We start from the raw sequence: 23,245 nt of genomic DNA, 5'->3' as shown, positions 1-23,245 counted from the left end.
GCACTCGGCAGGAATCACCTGCGAGGGGTCGTCCCTCTGTCATCTTGCAGAGTGGACCCTTGAGGCTTTGCGCGCCTGGTCAGGCGAGATGCCTGTGTTTCACATCCTATCCGCTCTAGCCGCTGTGTTCACTGTGGAAGGACTGGTTTTCCTTAGCGCTCAGGGATGTGGTTTTAAAGAAGCTTACATCTTGAAGCATGAAAAGTTTTGTCTGGCTTTTCTTGGACAAACACAGGAGTAACTAATTCAAGTCCTAAGAATAAAGGCAGCCCTCTCCCCTACTCCCATCTCCTTGCACGTTGAATGCTGCATCTGCTGTCCAACCAGACGTGGGCAGGAGCAGTTTCCTGAGCTGCTGTGGGAGGGACAGGGTTCACTGGCTGCCAGGCTCCCCCGGGAGCCTGTAGTCCATTCACTGTGTCTTCTTATCTATTTCCAGGACTCCTCGGCCGGATCCACCCCAGTGACTGAACAGCAGAGCACGACTCCCAGAGTCCAGCTGCCTCTCAACGTGTGAGCTGCCATTTATGTGCTTTCCGTACCTACCCCCACCCTACTAGCGTGTCCGTGTGGGGTTTTCTTGTGTGTCACCCACTTGGTTCTGTGCTCTCAGGACTGCTGATGGGGCAGCCTGGAGAGCAGGTTGGCAGGTTCATCAGCGTCTCTGCTTCTCCAACGTTCGGTGAGAGCTGGAGCGTGGTCCAGACATTTGATGACACCCACTGATCACTCAGGAAAGGGCCCCAGGCCCCTGAGGAGGTGGGCGTGGGCCCCATAGGGCAGAGGATGACCAGAGAAGCGGGTGCCACCAACGGCCCAGACGCAGCCTGCGGTCGTCCCACTCCCCGAAACGAGCTGCTTGTCATCACCAAATCGAGCCAGATGAAGGCTGCTGGGAAGTGCAATGTCTGTCTGTTAAGAGAATCTGCTCTTGTTAAATGACAGCTTCTAAAAGATGTGCCATTTAACATCGCCGTTCAAGAGCGTTCTGAAGAGCACCTTTCTGGCTGCTGTCAAGTAACTGCTGTTCAGCTACTTGAACGAACATTTAAGGTGGAGAATGTGAATCTGGCAAACAACGTGGCAGAGTGGAAAGCTCCCAGGGTCCAGAACGGCCAGAGTGTCAGTCTGTGTCGCTGCGGAACACTGAGGGTCTCGAGCACGCGAGGCTTTCACAGTGCAGCCTGCCTGTCTTAGGTAGGATTCCCAGGAGGCGACTGCATCCGTCCGCTGTGCAGGCTCGGCTGCAGAGTCCAGTCCCGACGCGCGCCCTCTTCTGGCGCCAGATGGGACTCCCCGAACGCCTCCCTTACCTACTCGCCCTGTGAGAACTGGGTTCTTGCCACAACAGACCCAACCAAGGGCCTGGGGACCCGCCCCCTTTACACAGCTTCCTGAGGGGATGCAGGTTAGTAGGTGCTGTCTAGAGTCTTCAGGAAGAAGTTCAGGACAACACTGGACAGGAAGCGCTCCCTTCCAGCCAGGTCTGTGCTTCAGCCTGGAGACGGGGCACCAGGGCAGGCCGGGCAGTCGTCTCACTCTTGAAAACTGGGTGCCAGACCCTTTTCTGAAGAAGCAGCCTGTTCTGTGGGAGACAGTGGGGCTCCTGTCGCTTCCTGAGTGCGAGGCAGGACAGGAGAGCTCTTCAAGGACAAGCCCAGGGGTTTCATCTTGGCATCCCCAACAAGGTGCCTGGCATGCAGGCTCTCAGGAGTTATTCCTTTGTTCAGAGACAGCCAGTCCTCCCCTGCTGGACGCTAAGGGTCCTGATGGCAGCCCACCTCCTGCTCTTGTGCCCCCGTCAGCCACCCAAGAAGGCGGCTCTGCCTCGGACCCCAGAAGGTTACCAGTTCCAGGAGTATCACCCCAGAGAGCCATCAGAACATTCTGGAGGCCTCAGCCACCTAAGGACCCTCCGTATCACAGAGAGCTTAAGTTTGGGGCAGAGTGTGTAGGGACTTATTTCTCTCCCAGACCCCCCTCCCCTGGCCTTAGGGCTTGAGGGGTCAGTGTGGTCCCCAGCCCCCTGCCCACTCCCTCTGCCTCACCCCAGAGCATGGCTGTTTGGGTGGAGATCTTCGTTTAGCTGACAGAAGGGAGTCCGATCCATCTTTCAAAGGATAATGAGCATTTTGGCAGGAATGTGTCTGCTGGTCATGGTGGTCGTCACCTGGATGGTGGCCAGCATGAGTTTAACTGGCTCCTGCACCTTAATGTGTGTATTCTGTAGCTCTGTCTTTTGAAATATAGCTTTGTTCTTTTCTCAGGGTTTATTTGGGTCTTTGATGTCTTTTGTGATTTCATACAAATTTTAGAATTATTTGTTTTAGCTCTATGAAAAATGCCATTGAAATTTTCATAGGGATTGCATTGAACCTATAGACTGTCTTGGGTGGTATGAACATTTTAACAGTATTTACTGTTCTAATCCTTGAGCATAAAATATCTTTCCATTTATTGTGTCTTCTTCAGTTTCTTTCATCAATGTCTCATAATTTTCATTGTTTTCACCTCCTTGGTTAAATTTATTCCTAGATATTTTATTCTTTTTGATGCAGTTGTGAATTAGATTGTATTCTTCATTTTTCTTTTGGGTAGTTTGTTGCTAGATCTCTAATATATTAATATCATATGCTGCAACTTTATTAAATTCATCCAAGATTTCTAGTAGTTTCTTTGTGACATCTTCTGGATTTTCTATGTATAGTATCATGTCATCTGCAAACAGTGACAATTTTACTTCTTCTTTTCCCGCATGGATTTCTCTTTTTCTTGTCTGATTGCTATGATTAGGACTTCCAGAATTATGTTGAGAAAAAGTGGCAAGAGTGGGCATCCTTGTGTTGTTCCTGATACTAGAGGAAATGCTTTTAGCTTCTCACTATTGAGTATTATGTTTTGTTTTTGGTGTTTTTCAGTCCTAAGTCATTTCTGACTCTTTGCAACCCCATGGACTGCCACACACCAGGCTCCCCTGTCCTCCACTATCTCCTGAAGTTTGCTCAAACTCATGTCCTTTGAATTGGTGATGGTATCTAACCATCTCATCCTCTGCTGTCCCCTTCTCCTTTTGCCTTCAGTCTTTCACAGCATCAGGGTCTTTTCTACTGAGTCCACTCTTCTCATCAGGTGGCCAAAATATTGGAGCTTCAGCATTGGTCCTTCCAATGAATATACAGGGTTGATTTCCTTTAGAATTGACTGGTTTGATTTCCTTGCAGTTCAAGGGACTGTCAAGAGTCTTCTCCAGTACTATAATTCAAAAGCATCAATTCTTTGGCGCTCACCTTCTTTATGGTCCAACTCTCACATTTGTACGTGACTATGCTTTGACTATATGGACCTTTGTCAGCAAAGTGATGTCTCTGCTTTTTAATATGCTGTCTAGGTTTGTCATAGCTTGCCTTCCAAGAAGCAAGCATCTTTCAGTTTCATGACTACAATCATAATCTGCAGTGATTTGGGAGCCCAAGAAAAGAAAATCTGTCACTGCTTCCACTTTTTCCCCTTCTACTTGCCATGGAGTGATGGGACCAGATGCCATGATCTTAGATTTTTTGAATGTTGAGTTTTAAGTGAGCTTTTTCACTTTCATCAAGAGGCTCTTTAGTTCCTCTTTGCTTTCTGCCTTTAGAGTGGTATCATCTGCCTATCTGAGGTGGTTGATATTTCTCCTGGCAGTCTTGATTCCAGCTTGTGCTTCATCCAGCCATGCATTTCACATGATGTAGTCTGCATATAAGTTAAATAAGCAGGGTGACAATATACAGCCTTGAGCTACTCCTTTCCCAATTTTGAACCAGTCAGTTTTTCCATGTCTGGTTCTAGCTGTTGCTTCTTGACCTGCATACAGATTTCTCAGGAGGCAGGTACTCCCATTTCTTTAGGAATTTTCCAGTTTGTTGTGATCCACACAGTCAAAGGCTTTGTACAGTCAATGAAGCAGGTGTTTTTCTGGAATTCCCTTGCTTTCTCTACGATCCAAGGAAAGTTGGCGATTTGATCCCTGGTTCCTTTGTCTTTTCTAAAACCAAGTTCTGGAAGTTCTTGGTTCATATACTGCTAATGCCTAGCTTGAAGGATTTTGTACAGCTGGAAGTACTTGGTTCACATACTGCTAATGCCTAGCTTGAAGGATTTTGAGCACAAACTTACTAGCATGTGAAATGAGCACACTTGTACGGTAGCTTGAACATTCTTTGGCATTGCCCTTCTTTGGAATTGGAATGAAAACTTACCTTTTCCAGTCCTGTGGCTACTGCTGAGTTTTCTAAATTTGCTGACGTATTGAGTGCAGCACTTTCACAGCATCATCTTTTAGGATTTGAAATAGCTCAGCTGAAATTCCATCACCTCCACTAGCTTTGTTTATAGTATGCTTTCTAAGGCCCACTTGACTTAACACTCCAGGATGTCTGGCTTTAAGTGAGTGACCACACCGACATGGTTATCTGGGTCATTAAGATCTTTTTTGCGTAGTTCTTCTGTGTATTCTTGCCACCTCTTTTTAATCTCTTCTGCTTCCATTAGGTCCTTGCCATTTCTGTCCTTTGTTCTGCCCATCCTTGCATGAAATGTTCCCTTTATACCTCCAGTTTTCTTGAAGAGATCTCTAATCTTTCCCATTTGATTGTTTTTCTTCTATTTCTTTGCACTGTTCATTTAATAAGAACTTTTTATCTCTCCATGCTATTCTCTGGAACTCTGCATTCAGTTGGGTCAGTCAGTCAGTCAGTTCAGTCACTCGGTCGTGTCTGACTCTGCGACCCCATGGACTGCAACATGCCAAGCCTCTCTGTCCATCACCAACTCCTGGAGTGTACTCAAACTCATGTTCATTGAGTCAGTGATGCCATCCAACCATCTCATCCTCTGCCATCCCCTTGTTCTCTCACCTTCAATCTTTCCCAGCATCAGGGTCTTTTCTAATGAGTCAGCTTTTCACATCAGGTGGCCAAAGTATTGGAGTTTCAGCTTCAACATCAGTCCTTTCAATGAACATTCAGGACTGATTTCCTTTAGGATGGACTGGTTTGATATCCTTGCAGTCCAAGGGACTCTCAAGAGTCTTTTCCAACACCACAGTTCAAAATCATCAATTATTCGGCACTCAGCTTTCTTTATAGTCCAACTCTCACATCCACACATGACTAATAGAAAAACCATAGCGTTGACTAGACGGACCTTTGTTTGCAAAGTAGTATCTCTGCTTTTTAATACGCTCTCTAGGTTGGTCATAACTTTTTTTTCCAAGGAGTAAGTGTCTTTTTATTTCATGCCTGCGGTCACCATCTGCAGTGATTTGGGAGCCCCAAAAAATAAAGTCTGCCACTGTTTCCCCATCTATTTGCCATGAAGTGATGGGACCAGAAGCCATGATCCTTGTTTTCTGAATGTTGAGCTTTAAGCCAACTTTTTCACTCTCCTCTTTTACTTTCATCAAGAGGTTCTTTAGTTCTTCTTCACTTTCTGCCATAACGGTGGTGTCATCTGCATAACTGAGGTTATTGATATTTCTCCCAGCCATCTTGATTCTAGCTTGTGCTTCATCAAGCCGAGGGTTTCTCATGATGTACTCTGCATATAAGTTAAATAAGCACGGTGACAATACACAGCCTTGATGTACTCCTTTTCCTATTTGGAACCAGTCTGTTGTTCCATGTCCAGTTCTACCTGTTGCTTCCTGACCTGCATACAGATTTCTTAAGAGGCAGGTCAGGTGGTCTGGTATTCCCATCTCTTTCAGAATTTTCCACAGTTTATTGTGATCCACACAGTTAAAGGCTTTGGCATAGTCAATAAAGCAGAAATAGATGTTTTTCTGGAACTCTCTTGCTTTTCTGATGACCCAGCGGATGTTGGCAATTTAATCTCTGGTTCCTCTGCCTTTTCTAAAACCAGCTTGAACATCTGGAAGTTCGTGGTTCACATACTGTTGAAGCCTGGCTTGGAGAATTTTGAGCATTACTTTACTAGCGTTTGAGATGAGTGTGATTGTGTGGTATTTTGAGCATTCTTTGGCATTGACTTTCATTGGGATTGGGATGAAAACTGAACTTTTCCAGTCTTTTGGCCACTGCTGAGTTTTCCAAATTTGCTGGCATATTGAGTACAACACTTTCATAGCATCAACTTTTAGAATTTGAAATAGCTCAACTGGAATTCCATCACCTCCACTAACTTTCGTTAGTTCGTAGTGATACTTCCTAAGGCCCACTTGACTTCACATTCCAGGATGTCTGGCTCTAGATGAGTGATCACACCATCGTGATTATCTTGGTCGTGAAGATCTTTTTTGTACAGTTCTTCTGTGTATTCTTGCCACCTCTTCTTAATAGCTTCTGCTTCTGTTAAGTCCATACCATTTCTGTCCTTTATTGAGCCTATCTTTGCATGAAATGTTCCCTTGGTATCTCTGATTTTCTTGAAGAGATCACTGGTCTTTCCCATTCTATTGTTTCCCTCTATTTCTTTGCATCGATCACTGAGGAAGGCTTTCTTATCTCTCCTGGCTATTCTTTGGAACTTTGCATTCAAATGGGTATATTTTTCCTTTTCTCCTTTGCTTTTCGCTTCTCCTCTTTTCACAGCTATTTGTAAGGCCTCCTCAGACAGCCATTTTGCTTTTTTGCATTTCTTTTTCTTGGGGATGGTCTTGCTCCCTGTCTTCTGTACAATGTCACGAACCTCAATCCGTGGTTCATCAGGCACTCTGTCTATCAGATATCAGTCAGGTATATCTTTCCCTTTATCCTTTGCCTTTTACTTCTCTTCTTTCCTCAGCTATTTGTAAAGCCTCTGTAGATGATCACTTTGCCTTCTTGCATTTCTTTTTCTTTGGAATGGTTTTGATCACTGCCTCCTGTACAATGTACAATGTTATTGTACAGGACAAACATGAAGCTCCATCCATAGTTCTTCAGGCATACTGTCTACCAGATCTAATCCCTTGAATCTGTTCATCACCCCCACTGTGTAATCATAAGAGATTTGATTTAGGTCATGCCTGAATGGCCTAGTAGTTTTCCCCTACTTTCTTCAATTTAAGCCTGACTTTTGCAGTGAGGTGCTAATAATCTGAGTCAACTCTAGGTCTTGTTTTTGCTGACTGTATAGAATTTGTCCATCTTCAGCCCTAAAGAATATAATCAGTCTGATTGCGGTATTGACCACGTGGTGATGTCCATGTGTAGAGTCATCTCTTGTGTTATTGGAATAGGGTGTTTGCTCTGATCAGTATGTTCTCTTGATGTTAGTGTGGACTTATCATGTATAGCTCTTATTATGTTGAGATATGTTTGTTCAGTATCCACTTTGTTGAGAGTTTTTATCATAAGTAGATATTGAATTTTGTCAAACATTTTTTCAGTATTCACTGAGATGATCATATGGTTTTTATTCTTCAGTTTGTTAATATGGAGTATCTGTCACACTAATTTGCAGATGTTAAGCCATCCTTGCATCCCTGGAATAAGTCCACTTGGTCACAATGTATGAACCTTTTAGTATATTTTTGAATTTGATTTGCTAACATTTTTAGAGATCTTTGCACCTATGTTTGTCACAAACAACCTGCAATTTGATATTAAATCTTTGAATATTTTGTGGAATTCATCAGTGAAGCCCTACCTCAGGAAACATGAAAAATTTCAAAGAAATAATTGAATCTTACACCTAAAGGACTAGAAAAAAGAAGGAAAAACAAAACCGAATGTTAATAGAAGGAAGGAAATAATAAATCTTGGAGCAGAAATAAATGAAATAGAGACTAAGAAAACAACAGAAATGATCAGTAAAACTAAGAGTATTTCTTTGAGATTTTTTTTTCTTGGGAGAATTTTGGTCACTAACTTTGTCTGCTAACTTGTAATCAGTCAGTTCAGATTTTCTCTTTCTTCATGGTTCAGTCTTGGAAGATTATGTTTCTAGAAATCTTTTCATTTCTTCCAGGTTGTTGGCATATGATTGTTCTCAGTAGTCTCTTATAATCCTCTATATTTCTGTGGTGTCAGTTGTAACTTCTTTTTTCCTTTCTGATTTTATTGTTTGGACCAGTTCTGTTTCTTTCTTGATAAGCCTAGCTAGAAGTTGGAGAATTTATCTTTTCAAAGAACCAGCTCTTAATTTCACTGATCATTTCTGTTGTTTTCTGTTGATCTGTTGATCATTTCTGTTTAGGTGTAAGGTTCGATTATTTGAGATTTTTCATTTCCTGAAGTAGGCTCACATCACTATAAACTTCCCTCTTAAAACTGCTTTTGCAGTGATCCGTAGATTTTGGATCATTGTGGTTCCATTTTCATTTGTTTCTAGGTATTTCTAAAATTTCTTCTTTGATATTTCTTTTCAGTGGCCCATTCATGTTCATGATTTTTTTGTTTGTTTGTTTTCTCCAATTTTTCTTTTGATTGATTTCTGGTTTCCCACAATTGTGGTCAAGAAGATGCTCGATATGATTTCCATCTTTGTAAATTCATGGAGGACTGTTTGTAAACGGATGTGCTTTATCCTGGAGAACCTTCTGTGTGTGCTTGAGAAGAATATGCATCCTGCTGCTTTTGGATGGACTGTTCTGTATGTGTCCATTAGGTCCACTAGGTCCATTCTTCTGGGTTTGGTGTGAACATCGTGATGACCATTACTCTTTAATGGATAGATTGCTTATCTCTATTTTGTTTAGTTCTTTCTCTGAGGCTTTATCTTTTCTTTCAGTTGCAACATGCCCTTCTGTCTCCTCATTTTGCCTGATTCTCTATGTTTGTGTCTGTGTATTAGTAAATCATCTGTGTCTCCATGTCTTGTAGGAGTGGCCTTGTTTAGAAGACATCCTGTGGGGCCCAGAGGCACCAGCCTGCCTGGCCACCAGAGCCAGGCACTCGAGGGTCCCCTCTGTGGGTGGTGTGTTCCCCCCTGTTGTGGGGGGCTGTAGTTACTGCTTAGGCACACTCGTGTGTGGGCCCAGCCACAGCAGCTGCTGGACAGTGGTGGGCAGAGTTCTCACTCAGCCAGGGTGAGACCTCACCTAGGTGCAGGGGTTGGTGGGCTTCATCAGGGCACACCCAACACTGACAGGTTAGATTTTGTTGTTTAGTCACTCAGTTGCATCCAAGTCTTCACAACCTAACAGACTGCAACACACCAGGCTTCCCTGTCCTTCACTGTCTCCCGGAGTTTGCTCAAACTCATGTCCATTGAGTCGATGATTCTATCCAACTATCTCATCCTCTGTCATCCCCTTCTCCTCCTACCTTCAATGTTTCCCAGCATCAGGGTCTTTTCTAATAAGTCAGCCCTTTGCATTAGGTATTCAAAGTATTGGAGCTTCAGCATCAGTCCTTCCAATGAATATTCAGAGTTGATTTCCTGTAGGATTGACTGGTTTGATCTCCTTGCAGTCCAATGAGATTCAAGTCTTACAGTCCAAGATTCTCAAGAGTGTTCTCCAACACCACAGTTCAAAAGCATCAATTCTTCGGCACCCAGCTTTCTCTGTAGTCCAACTCTCACATCCATACATGACTACTGGAAAAACCATAGCTTTGACTAGATGGACCTTTGTTGGCAAAATAATATCTCTGCTTTTTAATATACTCTCTAGGTTTGTCATAGCTTTTCTTCCAAGAAGCAAGCGTCTTTTAATTTCATGGCTGAAGTCACCATCCACAATGCTTTTGGAGCCCAAGAAAATAAAGTCTGTCACTGTTTCTATTGTTTCCCCATGTATTTGCCATGAAGTGATAGGACCGGATGCCATGATCTTCGTTTTTTGAATGTTGGGTTTTAAGCCAGCTTTTTCCACTCTCCTCTTTCACCTTCAAGAGACTTTTTAGTTCCTGTTCGCTTCCTGCCATAAGGGTGGTGTCATCTGCATATCTGAGGTTATTGATATTTTTGCCAGTATGACAAGGCAAAAAGATATGACAAGTTAGATGGAACATTCCAAAATTGTACCCACTGGGGTGGCATAACAAGGTAGCCTGCAATTTCTGAAATGGCTCCAGCTAGTGAGTCAGTCCCCAGGGAGCATCCCCCTGGCTCCTGACCCCTGGCAGATGCTGCCACATTACTCAGTGGCCTGTGCGCTATTCAGTCTGGTATTTTTATGCTGGTTTCTGGGTTGAATGAGTCTGCATACAGGCCCACTGAGAGCACGTTTTCCATTCCAGGTGCTTCTGTAGTTTTCCTGGTATTTTCTGTTGGTTTTCAAAGCCAGGTATTTGGGGGGCTGGTCTCTCCTGAGTGGGATCGAGGGGTTGGGTCCCTTCTGACTGGACCGTGGTGGCTGGGGAGGGGTTTCCTGGCGAGTCCGTCTCTCTGTCTCCTGTGCTCTCTATTGTCCTCCTGCCCTTAGTGGTGGAGGCTCTGTGCATCCAGTGTTCAGGTCCCTCTCTGAGGAGGTGGTCCCATAATGTGGTTGTGGGTTTGCTGTCTTCCTGGGAAAAGACAAGTTCAAGAGTGTCCTGTGCCGCTATCTGAAACCCTTTCCTCAGCCAATTCTGCTGATCGAAGGTCAGCAAGCAGGCACGTGTTTTGCTGGCCTGAGTCCATGCGGCACTGGCACCTAGAGGAGCAGGAGCAGGCTCTTTGCAGGAGGATGGGAGAGAATCTCACTTATTTCAGAAGAAATGAGCAAGCCATCATATGGAGGCAGAAGGGTGTGAAGTTAATGAAGGCGCTAAAATTTTTTAATCACTGCTTGATTAGAGTCTATAGACAATTAGCAGCAAGTGAAGATCTTTCATAGAAAAGAGCAGTTATGCGGTGAGCGGCGGCTGTTCCCAGCAGGCTGCTCATGGGAACACAGCTGCAAGTAGAGGCTGGGCAGCCACAGCTGCCGCGTGTCCAGACTGCATGCTGTCCAGCCGAGGGCACCAGGGAAGGGGCTGACGTGTCCCCAGACTCACTCCCCCAGGGCTGCATCAGCCTGGAGGCGGGGACGCCTCTTCCAACGGGCAGGAGAGCCCCCTGCTGGCCACCCGGCCATGGGGAGAGCCTTGTGAACCAGACCTCCCACTCTTGTCTGAACCAAGTACCTTCAGTACCAGCCTTGTGAGTGAATCCACTGAGACAAATGAATCCCAGGCCAGTTCTGGAGCAGCCGGCTCTGTGTGCTCTATGGAGGCATGTGCAGAGCTGAAGTCCTTTGGAAGGAGTAGAGAGGGAGTGGAGGAGGAGTGGAGGGGAGGCTGAGGGGAGAGGCACGTGGAGTACCAGAAATCCTGCAGGCGCTATCTGGTTCTCCTGGCCCTGGGCTCTGTGGGCATCGGCCTGCAGCTCCAAGGCCCTGCCGAGGGCACCCTCCAGGCTGGTGGGTGCGGACGAGAGGGTGGGGACAGAAGAGGTGCAGATGATGCACCCTTCCCTGTGGCCACACTCAGACCGGGCCTGAGTGACCACTGCACTGCAGGGGCCACAGAACTGCAGACATCAGGCTGGGAGCCGCCAGCCCCTCCGGAGCATCCCAGGCCTGCGCACGAGCCTCAGGCAACAAGCAGCCCCACGTGCAGGAAAAACGCTGGCAAGGCAGTCTGGCTTCCCCTGAGGCATCGGAGGGAACAGGTTGGGGGGCAGGGGGTGTGCCAGGTGAAGTCAGATTGGTTTACACTCCACCCCCCAGCAGTGCACACGGAAAGACTGAACTTGAACTGTTGAGACCAGAGAACAGATTGCTCCTCGGAGAATGAATTCACAATAAGATGAAGGCCTCAGGACCCCCTGCTCCCGGCCTCACCCCAGCTTCCTACGGGGCCTACCAGGCCCTGGGGCCAAGAACAACTGCATGCCTCCAACTCGCTGCATAAACAGAGACACTCCATCTTTTTGAACCTCAGTTTGCTCAGCTGTGAAATGAGTAAGTAGCCCAGCCTCAGAGCTCATGTGGGGCTCCAGCAAGACCATAACAGACTCCAGCTTCCCACCCTGTCTGGACTCCGGACACCTGAGGGGGATGGGCTCTGCACGCTGTCCCACAGGTGATGGCAGCGCCTCCTAAACAGAGTTCTGATTGATGATGGAGGAGGGTGCCCCGTCCCCTGGAGTGAAGGGGTCCTTAGAAGCAAGCCTATCTCCCTGCATGGTTAGCGCCTGAGGGCGCCAGGATCACTGGCATCTAGTAAATGAATGAACAGCTGAAACCAGAAGGAAACATCACCTCCCACTGCTATGACTCTAGAGGAGGCAGGACACAGGATAAATCAAGATATGCCTGCAGACCTGCTCACGACTCGGCTCAGCAGAGCCCATGGTCCCAGAGGCAAGAGTCGGGGAGGAGGTGCCCCCACCCAGTGGGGCCCGTAGTTGGTCCAAGTTTGGGGAGTCGGGTGGTAGTGTCAGCCAAGTTCACTTCTGTTGCCTGTTTTCTGCCTTTATTACCTCATTAGGAACCACGGTGTGTTTCTCTAAAGTACAAGTGGGATTTTGAAAGAAGACTGTTTCAATGTAAAGGCTTAATCAGGGTGCCTTAAGGCCCACAGTCTGAAAATAACTCATTCTCACTGTGATGGGAAGATCCTGAGAGGTGAACACAAACCTTGTTCCCTGAATGGCTTGGGGATTCCAGGATTTTGAGTGGGATCATCCACTCATCCCCAGAGATCACTCTGTCATCTGAAGACCCCTCCCTGAATCACAGACAGACAGACACACACACATACACACAGCTCGTCGGGCCTTTGCTGCAGTTGCTAACACATGTCTGTCTTTTAGAATCTGGGTTGATGCCACTGTGAAAGTAGGTGCCAGTGGGCACTATGCTAGGTGTGGGGGAGGCTTGCTGGGTGTGCGGGGGGACTGTGCCATGTGGAGGGGAGGGCTGCCCTGGCTACTGGAACCTCTGAGCCTCTCGCTCACTGCCCGAGGTCCTACTCTCCCCAGCAGGGACAGCACTTCACCCTCGGATGGCCCTCTGTCCACAGCTTCATGCTCCACTGGGCAGTGGACAGTACAGGTAGCCCCTGAAGTCACCCAGTCCCGGAGGCTGGGAGGGTGGCTAGGAGGCAAAGAAGGAGGCTCCTGGGGCCCAGCAGGGGCAGTGTGCCCACCAGGCCCATCCTGAAAGGAGGTCCAGGAGATGATGCTTCTTTAGAAATGCATCTTGGGATTTCCCTGGCGGTCCAGCAGTTAAGACTCCATGCTGCCATTGCAGGGAGCACATGTTCGATCCCTGGTCAGGGAACTAAGGTCCTACATGCCACATGGTTACAGCCAAAAAAAATTGTTTTAATGCATCTCGTTTCTTTGTTGGAGTGAAGCCCCCACCACTTTTCCTGCCCAGATCTTGCAAGCAGGGTATTTGCCTGAAATCATTCTCTCTGTTAGGTCAAACATTCCCTTCCACAAACCCCCAAAGTAGCAAAGCACTTATCAGAGGTTCTGAGGATGGTGCCAGGGGCTCAGGATATTTCAAAGAGTCCTGGCAAGTGAGGAGTGCAGTGTCTAAGCCCTCAGCTAGGGCTCACACCACCAAGCTGTTAAAAAATCTTGAAAGTAGAATTTCAGTTAGTCACCTATCTAAGGAGTCCCTAATTGGGCTGGTTTTTCTTTAAAAGGGCCTCCAAATCTCCTCCAGTTTTCATGGCTGGGTGAGTGGGCAGGTGGGACTAAACGAGGAAACCCACCCAAAGCTGCGTAGTTCACCCGTTTTCCCTAAAGCCTTCTCTTGCCCAGAGCTGCTGCTGCTGCTAAGTCGCTTCAGTCATGTCTGACTCTGTGCGACCCCATAGACGGCAGCCCACCACGCTCCCCTGTCCCTGGGATTCTCCAGGCAAGAACACTGGAGTGGGTTGCCATTTCCTTCTTCAATGCATGAAAATGAAAAGTGAAAGTGAAGTCACTCAGTCGTGTGCGACTCTTGGCGACCCCATGGACTACAGCCCACCAGGCTCCTCCATCCATGGGATTCTCCAGGCAAGAGTACTGGAGTGGGGTGCCATTGCCTTCTCCAGAGCATCAGGTATTAATCAGAGAAAAGAGAACAAAGTGGACCCAGACAGCTGGCCCCTCATCTGGTCCTGGCAGGGCCTCTCTGAGTTCAGCCTGCAGGTTGGCAAAGGGTGTGGAGCCCGTGGCTCCAGGGGTCTTTCCCCGGGGGCTCCTCCTGGCCCCTGACTGCCCACCAAGTGTGTGAGGGCACCCTTCTGTCCGCGGCACCACTCACCACCTGCTTCTTGCCCACAGGTACCTGGCGCTCTATGCCTACAAGCCCCAGAAGAGTGACGAGCTGGAGCTGCGCAAGGGCGACACGTACCGCGTCCTGGAGAAGTGCCGGGATGGCTGGTTCAAGGGCACGGCCCTGCGCACCGGACTCTCAGGCGTGTTCCCTGGCAACTACGTGACACCCGTCTCCAGGTGAGGCCCTCACTACCCGCCTCCTGTGGCCGCAGCCGTGTGGAGACCAGAGACCGCGCCCCGCCTGCTTTCCTTCTGCCCGCTGCCCCGGGGAGAAGGTGGCTGGGAGGAGCTGGAGCACCACACGGGGGCATGTCACAGGGCCGGATCTTGTGGGCACAAGTGCATGCATGTACGTGTGCACACATATGAGTACAGTGGGTGTGTGTGCAAAAGGCACATGCCATTCACACACGTGAAGGAAAGATTTCATGTTCCCAAAAGTTAACCATTATTACTGAGTGGAACATTATGAGTAATTAATTTTTTTCTTTCCTTGTCATTTCCTGTGTTTTACGAATTTATGGTTACATTATTTTTATAAACTGGCAAAAGCAAGTTTAATAGTTAGCTCGAGGTGACCCAGGGTTGTCAGATGTTTTCATGGAGAGGGGCGTCCCCTGCAGGTTTGGTTTAGGGTTGGCCTCGCTCTGGGGAGCCCCGGATGCCTCAGCCCAGTGTTCACAGCCCAGGACCTGCAGAGACCTGCTACAGAACCCCCACCCCACCCCCTGTTAAGACTCCAAGCAAAGTAAACACCCAGACCTGCACTGACACAGCCTGACTTGTACCTTCACAGCAGCAGGCCCGGGAGCCTCATCCCCCATACCCTCCTGGAAAGGCCCACTTGTGAGCCCTGTGGCCCTGTGGCCCTGTGCAGGGAGGCCCTTCTCCCCACAGCTGCTCTGCTTGCTCCTACCATGGGTGGCTCCCCGAGCCTCATAGCTGAGATCCAGAGGAGACAGATGGGGAGTTTTTCCGGCTCTTGGACAAATGGAAGGCGTGTGATCCTGATAATGGATCCTAGGAGTTCCCCACCCCAGCCCCACATGCTTGGTGCTGGTGCATGGTTCAAGCTGGCCCGTGCAGGGGGAGGAGCCACTGGGGCCTGTCTCAGAGTCCTGTGCTCCACGGTGTGTCCTAGACTCTCCACATCACTTTCTCTGGAAAGTCTGGGGTAAAACCGCAAACACAAGGCTTGTCTGCGCCCTTTCCTGGACTCCCAGGAGTCCCTCATCCAGAAGGAGCCAGGCCCCTGCCTCCTGCTGCCTGCCAGATGTGCCAAGCCCATTCCTTCTGCCTCTGTTTGGGGACACACAGCTGTTTGTTAGACTAAATCAAGGCAGTGACTCTGGAACAAAATATCTGATTAGCATCACTTCCCTGTTTCCTTTGGCTCTTTCACTGGTTGTCACATATGCAGGTGGAGAGACTGTGTGGTTGTCAGGGGCTCTGCTGTTCAGCCGGGCCTCTGGGCACCACATGCCCAGGTCATCTTGGTACTGCTGTAGGACTTGTCCTGGATGGCGTGGCCTCCAGCTCTCAGAGCCAAGCGGCTGAGCGATGCTTCATCAGTCTGTGTGGCGTGAGTGTATCTGTGCCCTCCCCTGACTTCATTCTGTTCATTTCCTCAGGATTCCTGTAGGAGGGGCTGGGCCACCCCGGAATAATGCAGTCGGAGGGTCTCCCCTGGCCAAAGGGATGGCCACAACCATGCACCCAGGCGGTGGGAGTCTGAGCAGCCCGGCCACGGCCCTGAGGCCAGCCCTTCCCCTCACCACAGCCCAGGTCCCAGCTCAGCACCAGGCCGCCTCTCCCCCACTGGGCAGTTGTCTGAGGCACACAGTCCAGCCAGCAGCCAGCCAGGCCCGGAGCGCCGGCCCCACTGGTATGTAGCAGCCTCCTGGGGACCTCACTCTGCTGGAAAATTTGAGGAAGCTGATCTCAGGGACACAAGTTATGAGTGTCCTTTGGCCCAGGTCTTGAGCGGTCTGTGGAGGGGTGCCCTGTAATCATGAATTTATGCTAGTCCTGGGGAACATGTTGACATATCTTCATAGCCTGTCCTGTAGCTGGAATGGATTAGAAAATTCACAGGTGTTTATACACTTCATGCAGCAAGAGGACTGGCTGGACCAGTGAGGTGACCTTGGCACCTCTGGGTGGCCCTGTGAGCCACTGTGGGTCACCTGCATCTACATGCCAGGCACCAAGGGGTCTCCTGATGAGGCAGCAACCCCCCTTTCCCCGCCCCACCCAGGACAGAGCTGGTAATGAGACCAACCCACAGAGGTGCTTCCTGAGATGCTTTGAGGCTGAGGAGTGATGGCCACTGCTCCTCATGCAGCTTCATCAGTAGAAGACCAACCAGAAGTCAGGACAGTCTAGGTGGCTCCCTGTGTAGCATGAGATGAGAGGAAGTGTGGGGAGGTTCCTGAAAGTGTGAACAGGGTAAACGCATCTTGCTTGGAAGCTTGGCAGTCAGCTAAGAAGAACTGCTAAGCTTGACTCACGTGGTCCTCCTGGGAGCCAGGCCAGTAACTTTCCGACACATAAGCCAGTAACATTGTCACTGTGCGGTGAACGGGACCCAGGATGGGAGGACGTGCCTCTGAGTTTCATTTAAATGATTCAGAATTCTTTTCCACTCCCACCCCATTCTCAAAAATAATCTCTTTCTCAGAATGTCTTTTTTTTTTTTTCCAAATTATTTATTTATTTTATTTTGGGCTTCCCTGGTGGCTCAGTGGTAAAGAATCCACCTGCCAGTGCACGAGAGCAGGTTTATTCCCTCAGTCAGGAAGACTCCCTGGAAAAGGAAATGGCAACCCACTCCAGTATTCTTGCCTGGGAAATCTCGCGGACAGAGGAGCCTGGCAGGCTACAGTCCAGGGGGTTGCAAAAGAGTCGGACACGACTTAGCAACTAAACAGCAACAACAATTTATTTATTTTATTTTTGACTGTGGGCTGGGTGTTCATTCCTGTGCACAGGCTTTCTCTAGTTGCAGAGTGGAGGCTATTCTTTATTGTGGTGCCCGGGCTTCTCGTGGTGGTGGCTTCTCTTGCTGTGGAGCTCTAGAGCGCCTGAGCTTCAGTAGTTGTGGCACATAGGCTCGGTAGTTGCAGCTCACGGGCTCTAGAGCACAGGCTCAATAGCACACAGGCTTAGTTACGTGTAGAATCTTCCTGGAGCAGAGATCAAACCTGTGTCCCCTGCATCGGAAGGTGGATTCTTATCCACTGAGCCACCAGGAAAGTCCCCGACAGCAGCCCTACCCTGGTGTCCAGCCTCATGCTGGGTGTTCTCATTCAGCCACAGCAGGCTCTGTACCAAGGAAGCCCTGTGGATGGGCTTGGCCCCGCCTTTGTGTAGGTTTGCTAAGACTCACTTTGTAAATGTGGGAGATGATAAAGGACAGGGAAGCCTGGTGTGCTGCAGTCCATGGGGTCACGAAGAGTCAGACATGACTTAGCAACTGAACAACAAGAGTCCTTCATGTATGTTTTTTTTTTTCCCCTAAATTAGTGGAAAGTGAGGTCTGTTTTTCACTTGGCCAGTAGGGCCCTGGAGAAGAGCTTGTTGTCTCTGCCCTGGAAGAATCTGCAGCGATATCACCTGTGGCCAACCTCTCGGCCCAGCCGTTACCTTCCATCCAGCCACGCTCAGGGCAGCTGATGGTGCTCATTGTAGCCTCCAGCTGTGGATGCAGCCCCTGAGGCCTAGAGATAGCGTGCCCAGGGAGTGCCCACCCACTGCTGCACGGCTGGGGAGACATGCACTGAGGTGCTGGTCTCCTGGGCCTGGAGCTCCCAGGCAGGGCCTCCTGCTTGTGACCCCCATCCATTCCCTGTGCTCCATGATGCTGAGAGCCACGACAGGCCTGCCTCTCACGGAGTGTACATCCATCCCAGCCACCCAGCTCTGCACCAAGTGCCCTACGAGGGCCTGTCCACACTCCACCATGTCAGGAACCCACCAGTTCAAGGAGGAATATGACCTGCCCATCTCATTTATGGAATGGAATAACAGCAGAATCAAAGAAATTGGCAAGCCAGAGCAGAACAACACTCTCTCGGTCCTCAATCACCATGGTAACCAGCATGGGTAACAGGCATGCTCTTCCATCTGTTTAATTCACGTGTGGGAGAGTGAGGCACAGGATGGTTTAATGGCATGCTGGGTGTGTTCCAGCCCAGTGCTGGTCCCCAACTCATGTGCCGCAGCCAGGATACAGGATGCCCCCATCATAGCAGTAATTAGGTATCTGGAGTCCCCACAGCATTTTCCACTTCCTTCTGTGTCTGGAGAGCAAGAACACACTCCTGACAGTGTGCACAGGCAGGGGATCGCTCACTGCAGTGACTGCCCCATCTCAGCAAACCCCAGCTCCGGCACCTGGGAGATCCTTGTTAGTGTCCTCAGACCAAACCACAGTCATGGACAAAGGCCTGGTTGCCTTGGCCGTGGTGCCCAGAGGGCAAGGGCCCCACATGGCCAATCATTTATCAGCAAAATGCACTGGGAGAGAGCTGGGTGCACGAGGGCTCTGCTGGGGTCTGGACCCATTTCTATCCCCCACCTTAGAGAGGAAGATGAGGAGACCCAGGTTACAGTGGAGTTTGAAAAGCACTGGGTGGAGGCTTGGGGGGTGTGAAGGTATAGGGAGCAGTGGGGGTGGACCCCCCTCGACCCCTCAGACCAAGGGGGAAGGAGGGGGTGACTGCGGAGGGGGCTGTGGACCATCTCCAGGAGGATGTGATGCTGCCTTGGTTCCTAAAGGACAGACAGAAGTACCCGAGTGGACCAAACAGATGGGGAATTCCGGCCACGAAGGCATGGAGATGAGCAGGACCACAGTTTGTGCTTAGAGTGATTCTGACTGTTTTAGTGTGACTGAGACAGAGGTGGGAAGGAGGAGCAGAGTGTTGGTGACAGTTTCTCTGCAGAGGCAAGGTGGACGTTAGGTCTAAAGCTCAGAGCAGAGCGTGCAATGGTGGAGCACGAGGGAGGCTCTGAGCCCCAGAGGGCAGGCGTGTTGGCGGCTGTGAGGCCTGTGACAAAGCTGAGGGGAGCAGATCGGGCTGTTTCTCTTCCACTGGGTCAAGGAACGTCAGTTTTTATTCTGTGGGCAGCAGGGCTCCTAAGAGGATTTAAAATAATAGATATAACCAGATTTTTATATGTAAGGAGAAAGCTAGATTTCTGCTTATGGCCAAGATAAAGCAATGAGGTCAGGATTTACCCTCCCACCGGAAACAACTGAAAAAAACAAGGAATATATAAAACAGTGGTTGTGAGACACTGGATACTAGAAGACCAAGGATGGTGATCCATGAGAGATGAGAACACAGAGGAAGGTCCTAGCTCACCTCCTGGGGAGAAGGCCAGGTGTCAGCACAGGGAGAGCACGGGGCCAGTCCAGAAGGCTCCCTGGGTGGGGGTATGGAGATGAGGGTCTGGATGACCGAGCTCCAGAGTGTGCAGTGTCCCTGGCTCAGGACACTGAGAACTGATGGGCAGGCATGTGAGGGACCATGTGGGCCAAGAGCACAAGGACTCTGCTGGGAAGTGCCTGTTCCCACCAGCCGGCTCCCAGGACACCAGCCACCGTGCAGAGGAGCTCACCTGGCTGGGGCAGCCGCACCCCGCCCACCTGTGTCTGATGGCAATAATGAAGCACCAGGCATGCAGAAGAGCAGGGAGAACACGCCCCACAGAGATGAGATCAACCAACCAGTCATCAAAGCTGACCCAGAACAAAGATGCTAAAAAAGATGTCATAATTGTATTTCATATGCTCAAAAAGGTAAGTAGAAACATGGAAGATACTTTAAAGACTGAAATCAAGCTTCTAAAAATAACTACACAGTGTGAGATCAAGAATACACACTGGATGGCATTAATGGCAGATTAGACATTGCTTAGAAAATAGTAGTGAACTTGAAGATCTAGCAGTAGAAACTATGAAACAAAGAGACAAGAGAATTTTTTAAAATGAACAGAGCATCAGTGAGCAGCAGGACAATTTCAAGTTGCCAAATATATTTTTAATTGAAGTCCCTAAAGTAAAGGAGACAAGGGTGGGACAGAAAAATGCGTTGAATAAATAATGACCAAAATTGTTCTAAATTTGATAAAAGCTGTAAACTCATGGATCAGTGACACTCAGGGACTCCCAAGCACAAGGAACATGAAGAAAACTACAACAAGGCAAAGTATGATCAAATTGTTCAAAATCTGTGATGAACACAACCTTGAAAGTCGCAATAAAGAAAAGATACATAGTGTAGGAAGAAAATAAGGGCGATAGTAGATTTCTTGTCAGGAACACTACAAGTGAGAAGACAGTGGAAAACCTAACAAGTCCCGAAAGAAATGCATCTGTCAAGTTAGGATTCTACACCCAACAAATGTCTCTCATAAATGAAAGCAAAATAAAGAATTATTCAGACACAGTGAAGTTAAAAAGATGTCATCACACACCATGAAAAATGTCAAGCAGTAGTCTTTAGAAAGAAGGAAAAACATACCAGGTGGAAACAGGCATCTACACAAAGGTTAAAGAACACAAGGTCAACATACAAAAGTCAATTTTGTTTCTCTATGCCAGGAATGATTTTTGGAAATGGGCATTTTAAAAATGATACCAATTTTGATAGCATTAAAAACATAAATTACTTAGGATTAAATCTGATAAAAGATGAATAAGACTTGAACGCTGCAAAATATTGGAAATTAAAGAAAGAAATTAAGGAAGTCTTAAATATTTACAGAGATATACTTTATTTAGGAGTAAGAAAACTTAATGTTGTTAAGGTGTTTATTCTCCAAAAACTGACCTATGGAGTCAGTGGAGTGCCAATCAAGATCTAACCCAATTTTTTGGTACAGCCTGAAAATCTGCTACCTAGATTCATATAGGCATGCAGAGGACCTTGGTCAAAAAAACAAGTTGAAAGCTAACACTGATTTTAAGACACATTGTAAAGCCGCATTTCTTCATGCCAGGCTTCAACAGTATGTGCACTATGAACTTCCAGATGTTCAAGCTGGATTCAGAAAAGCCAGAAGAACCAGAGATCAAATTGCCAACATCTGTTGGATCATCGAAGAAGCAAAAGAGTTCCAGAAAAACATCTAACTCTGCTTTATTGACTATGCCAAAGCCTTTGACTATGTGGATCACAACAAACTGTGGAAAATTTTTCAAGAGATGGGAATACCAGACCACCTGACTTGCCTCCTGAGAAATCTGTATGCAGGTCAAGAAGCAAGTTAGAACTGGACATGGAACAACGGACTGGTTCCAAATAGAAAAAGGAGTACATCAAGGCTGTATATTGTCACCCTGCTCTTTTAACTTATATGCAGAGTACATCATGAGAAATGCTGGACTGGATGAAGCATAAGCTGGAATCAAGATTGCCAGGAGAAATAGCAATAACCTCAAATACGCAGATGACACCACCCTTATGGCAGAAAGCAAAGAGGAGCTAAAGAGCCTCTTGATGAAAGTGAAAGAGGAGAGTGAAAAAGTTTGCTTAAAATTCAACATTCAGTAAAGATCATGGCATACAGTCCTATCACTTCATGGCAAATAGATGGGAGAACAATGGAAACAGCAACAGACTTTATTTGGGGGGGGCTACAAAATCACTGCAGATGGTGACTGCAGCCATGAAATTAAAAGATGCTTGCTCCTTGGAAGAAAAACTATGACCAACATAGACAGCATATTAAAAAGTAAAGACATTGCTTTGCCAACAAAGGTCCATCTAGTCAAAGCTATGGTTTTTCCAGTGGTCATGTGTGGATGTGAGAGTTGGACTATAAAGAAAGGTGAGTGCTGAAGAATTGATGCTTCTGAAATGTGGTGTTGGAGAAGACTCTTGAGAGTCCCTTTCCATCCTAAAGGAAATTAGTCCTGAATATTCATTGGAAGGACTGATGCTGAAACTGAAACTCTAATACTTTGGCCACCTGATATGAAGAGCCGACTCATGGGAAAAGACCCTGATGCTGGGAAAGATTGAAGGCAGGAGGAAAAGCAGATGACAGAGAATGACACTGACTCGATGGACATGAGTTTGAGTAAGCTCCGGGAGTTGGTGATAAACAGGGAAACCTTGTATTTTGCAGTCCATGGGGTCGCAAAGAGTCAGACACGACTGAGTGACTGAACTGAACTGGACTGATAAAGCCGCAGTCATCAGTGTGGTATTGGTGTGAAGACAAATGACTGGATCAATAAGTACTTTTTCTGAAAACATAAAAGTGTCCATTAATTTGATGAGAGAGGAGTCACAGTTGCTCTTGTCCAGATAACATGATGGAAGAATGGGGTGAGAAGCGGTATTTCTGGTATGGAAGTGAGTTGAGACTCCTGGAAGAATGAATCATGTGGGACTCCTGCCCCTTGTTCTGGACACAGAGAGCATGGTTAATTCTGATACTTCAAGAAGCCATTGTGTGGATGTAAACAAAGGGACACAAAAGAGTTGACGTGCTGGCCTCCTGGGCTCCGGGATGAAGTTGATGGTGTTGGCTGACTCTCACCTCCTGCAGAAGACCGACAGGCGGCCCCTTGAGGACGTCTAAGGACGAAGGCCATGCTGAGGGTGGTCAGTACTGAACCCCTTGCTGGGGGTGGTCAGTACTGAGCCCTTCTTGGGCATGCTCTGTACTGAGACCCCTCCTGGAGTAGGGGAGGGAATGGAGCTCCACCTGGACTTGGAGGTGAGTCTAGCTCTGGCCTGAGGGCGGGGTTAGCTACAGGAGGGGGCAGAATGACGGACAGGAGAAACTGAGTGCATGCCCTGGGCCTGGAGGCTGAGGGGTTGTGTCCAGACAGAGATGGCCCTGAAGTTGTGGACTTTCCAGCATCTGCTCCTCCATGTGACAGGACATGATGGCCTGAGAGTGAGGGAAGGACAGAGGTGACAATAAGCAGATCATCTTTCACTCACTTGCTTTCTGTAAAGCACCCACTGAACCCAGTCCTGGGAGGCGGAGTGGACCTGTGAGAGCCGGCAGGATTCAGGGGCCCAGAGTTACTGAGATGATGGGTTAGAGAAGT

General features: G+C 48.2%; 1 protein-coding gene across 3 annotated transcripts in view; it reads left to right on the top strand.

The window, feature by feature from the left end:
* SH3RF3 (SH3 domain containing ring finger 3) overlaps positions 1–23,245 on the top strand; it is a 160,657-nt gene that overhangs the window by 107,973 nt on the left and 29,439 nt on the right. For all 3 annotated transcript variants that reach the window (XR_011569270.1, XM_070798748.1, XM_019970219.2), the window contains 3 exons: positions 440–513; positions 14,176–14,346; positions 15,801–16,054. Coding sequence is in view for 2 of the 3 variants with exons in the window: in XM_070798748.1 (XP_070654849.1) it covers positions 440–513; positions 14,176–14,346; positions 15,801–16,054 (499 nt within the window). In the remaining variant the exon portion in view is untranslated. The remainder of the gene's footprint in view (positions 1–439; positions 514–14,175; positions 14,347–15,800; positions 16,055–23,245) is intronic.

Source organism: Bos indicus, chromosome 11 (assembly GCF_029378745.1).
Source record: "Bos indicus isolate NIAB-ARS_2022 breed Sahiwal x Tharparkar chromosome 11, NIAB-ARS_B.indTharparkar_mat_pri_1.0, whole genome shotgun sequence".
Classification (NCBI taxonomy): Eukaryota; Metazoa; Chordata; class Mammalia; order Artiodactyla; family Bovidae; genus Bos; species Bos indicus.
Note: the sequence above shows the minus strand (reverse complement) of the source record. Positions and strands in the feature narration are given on the sequence as shown.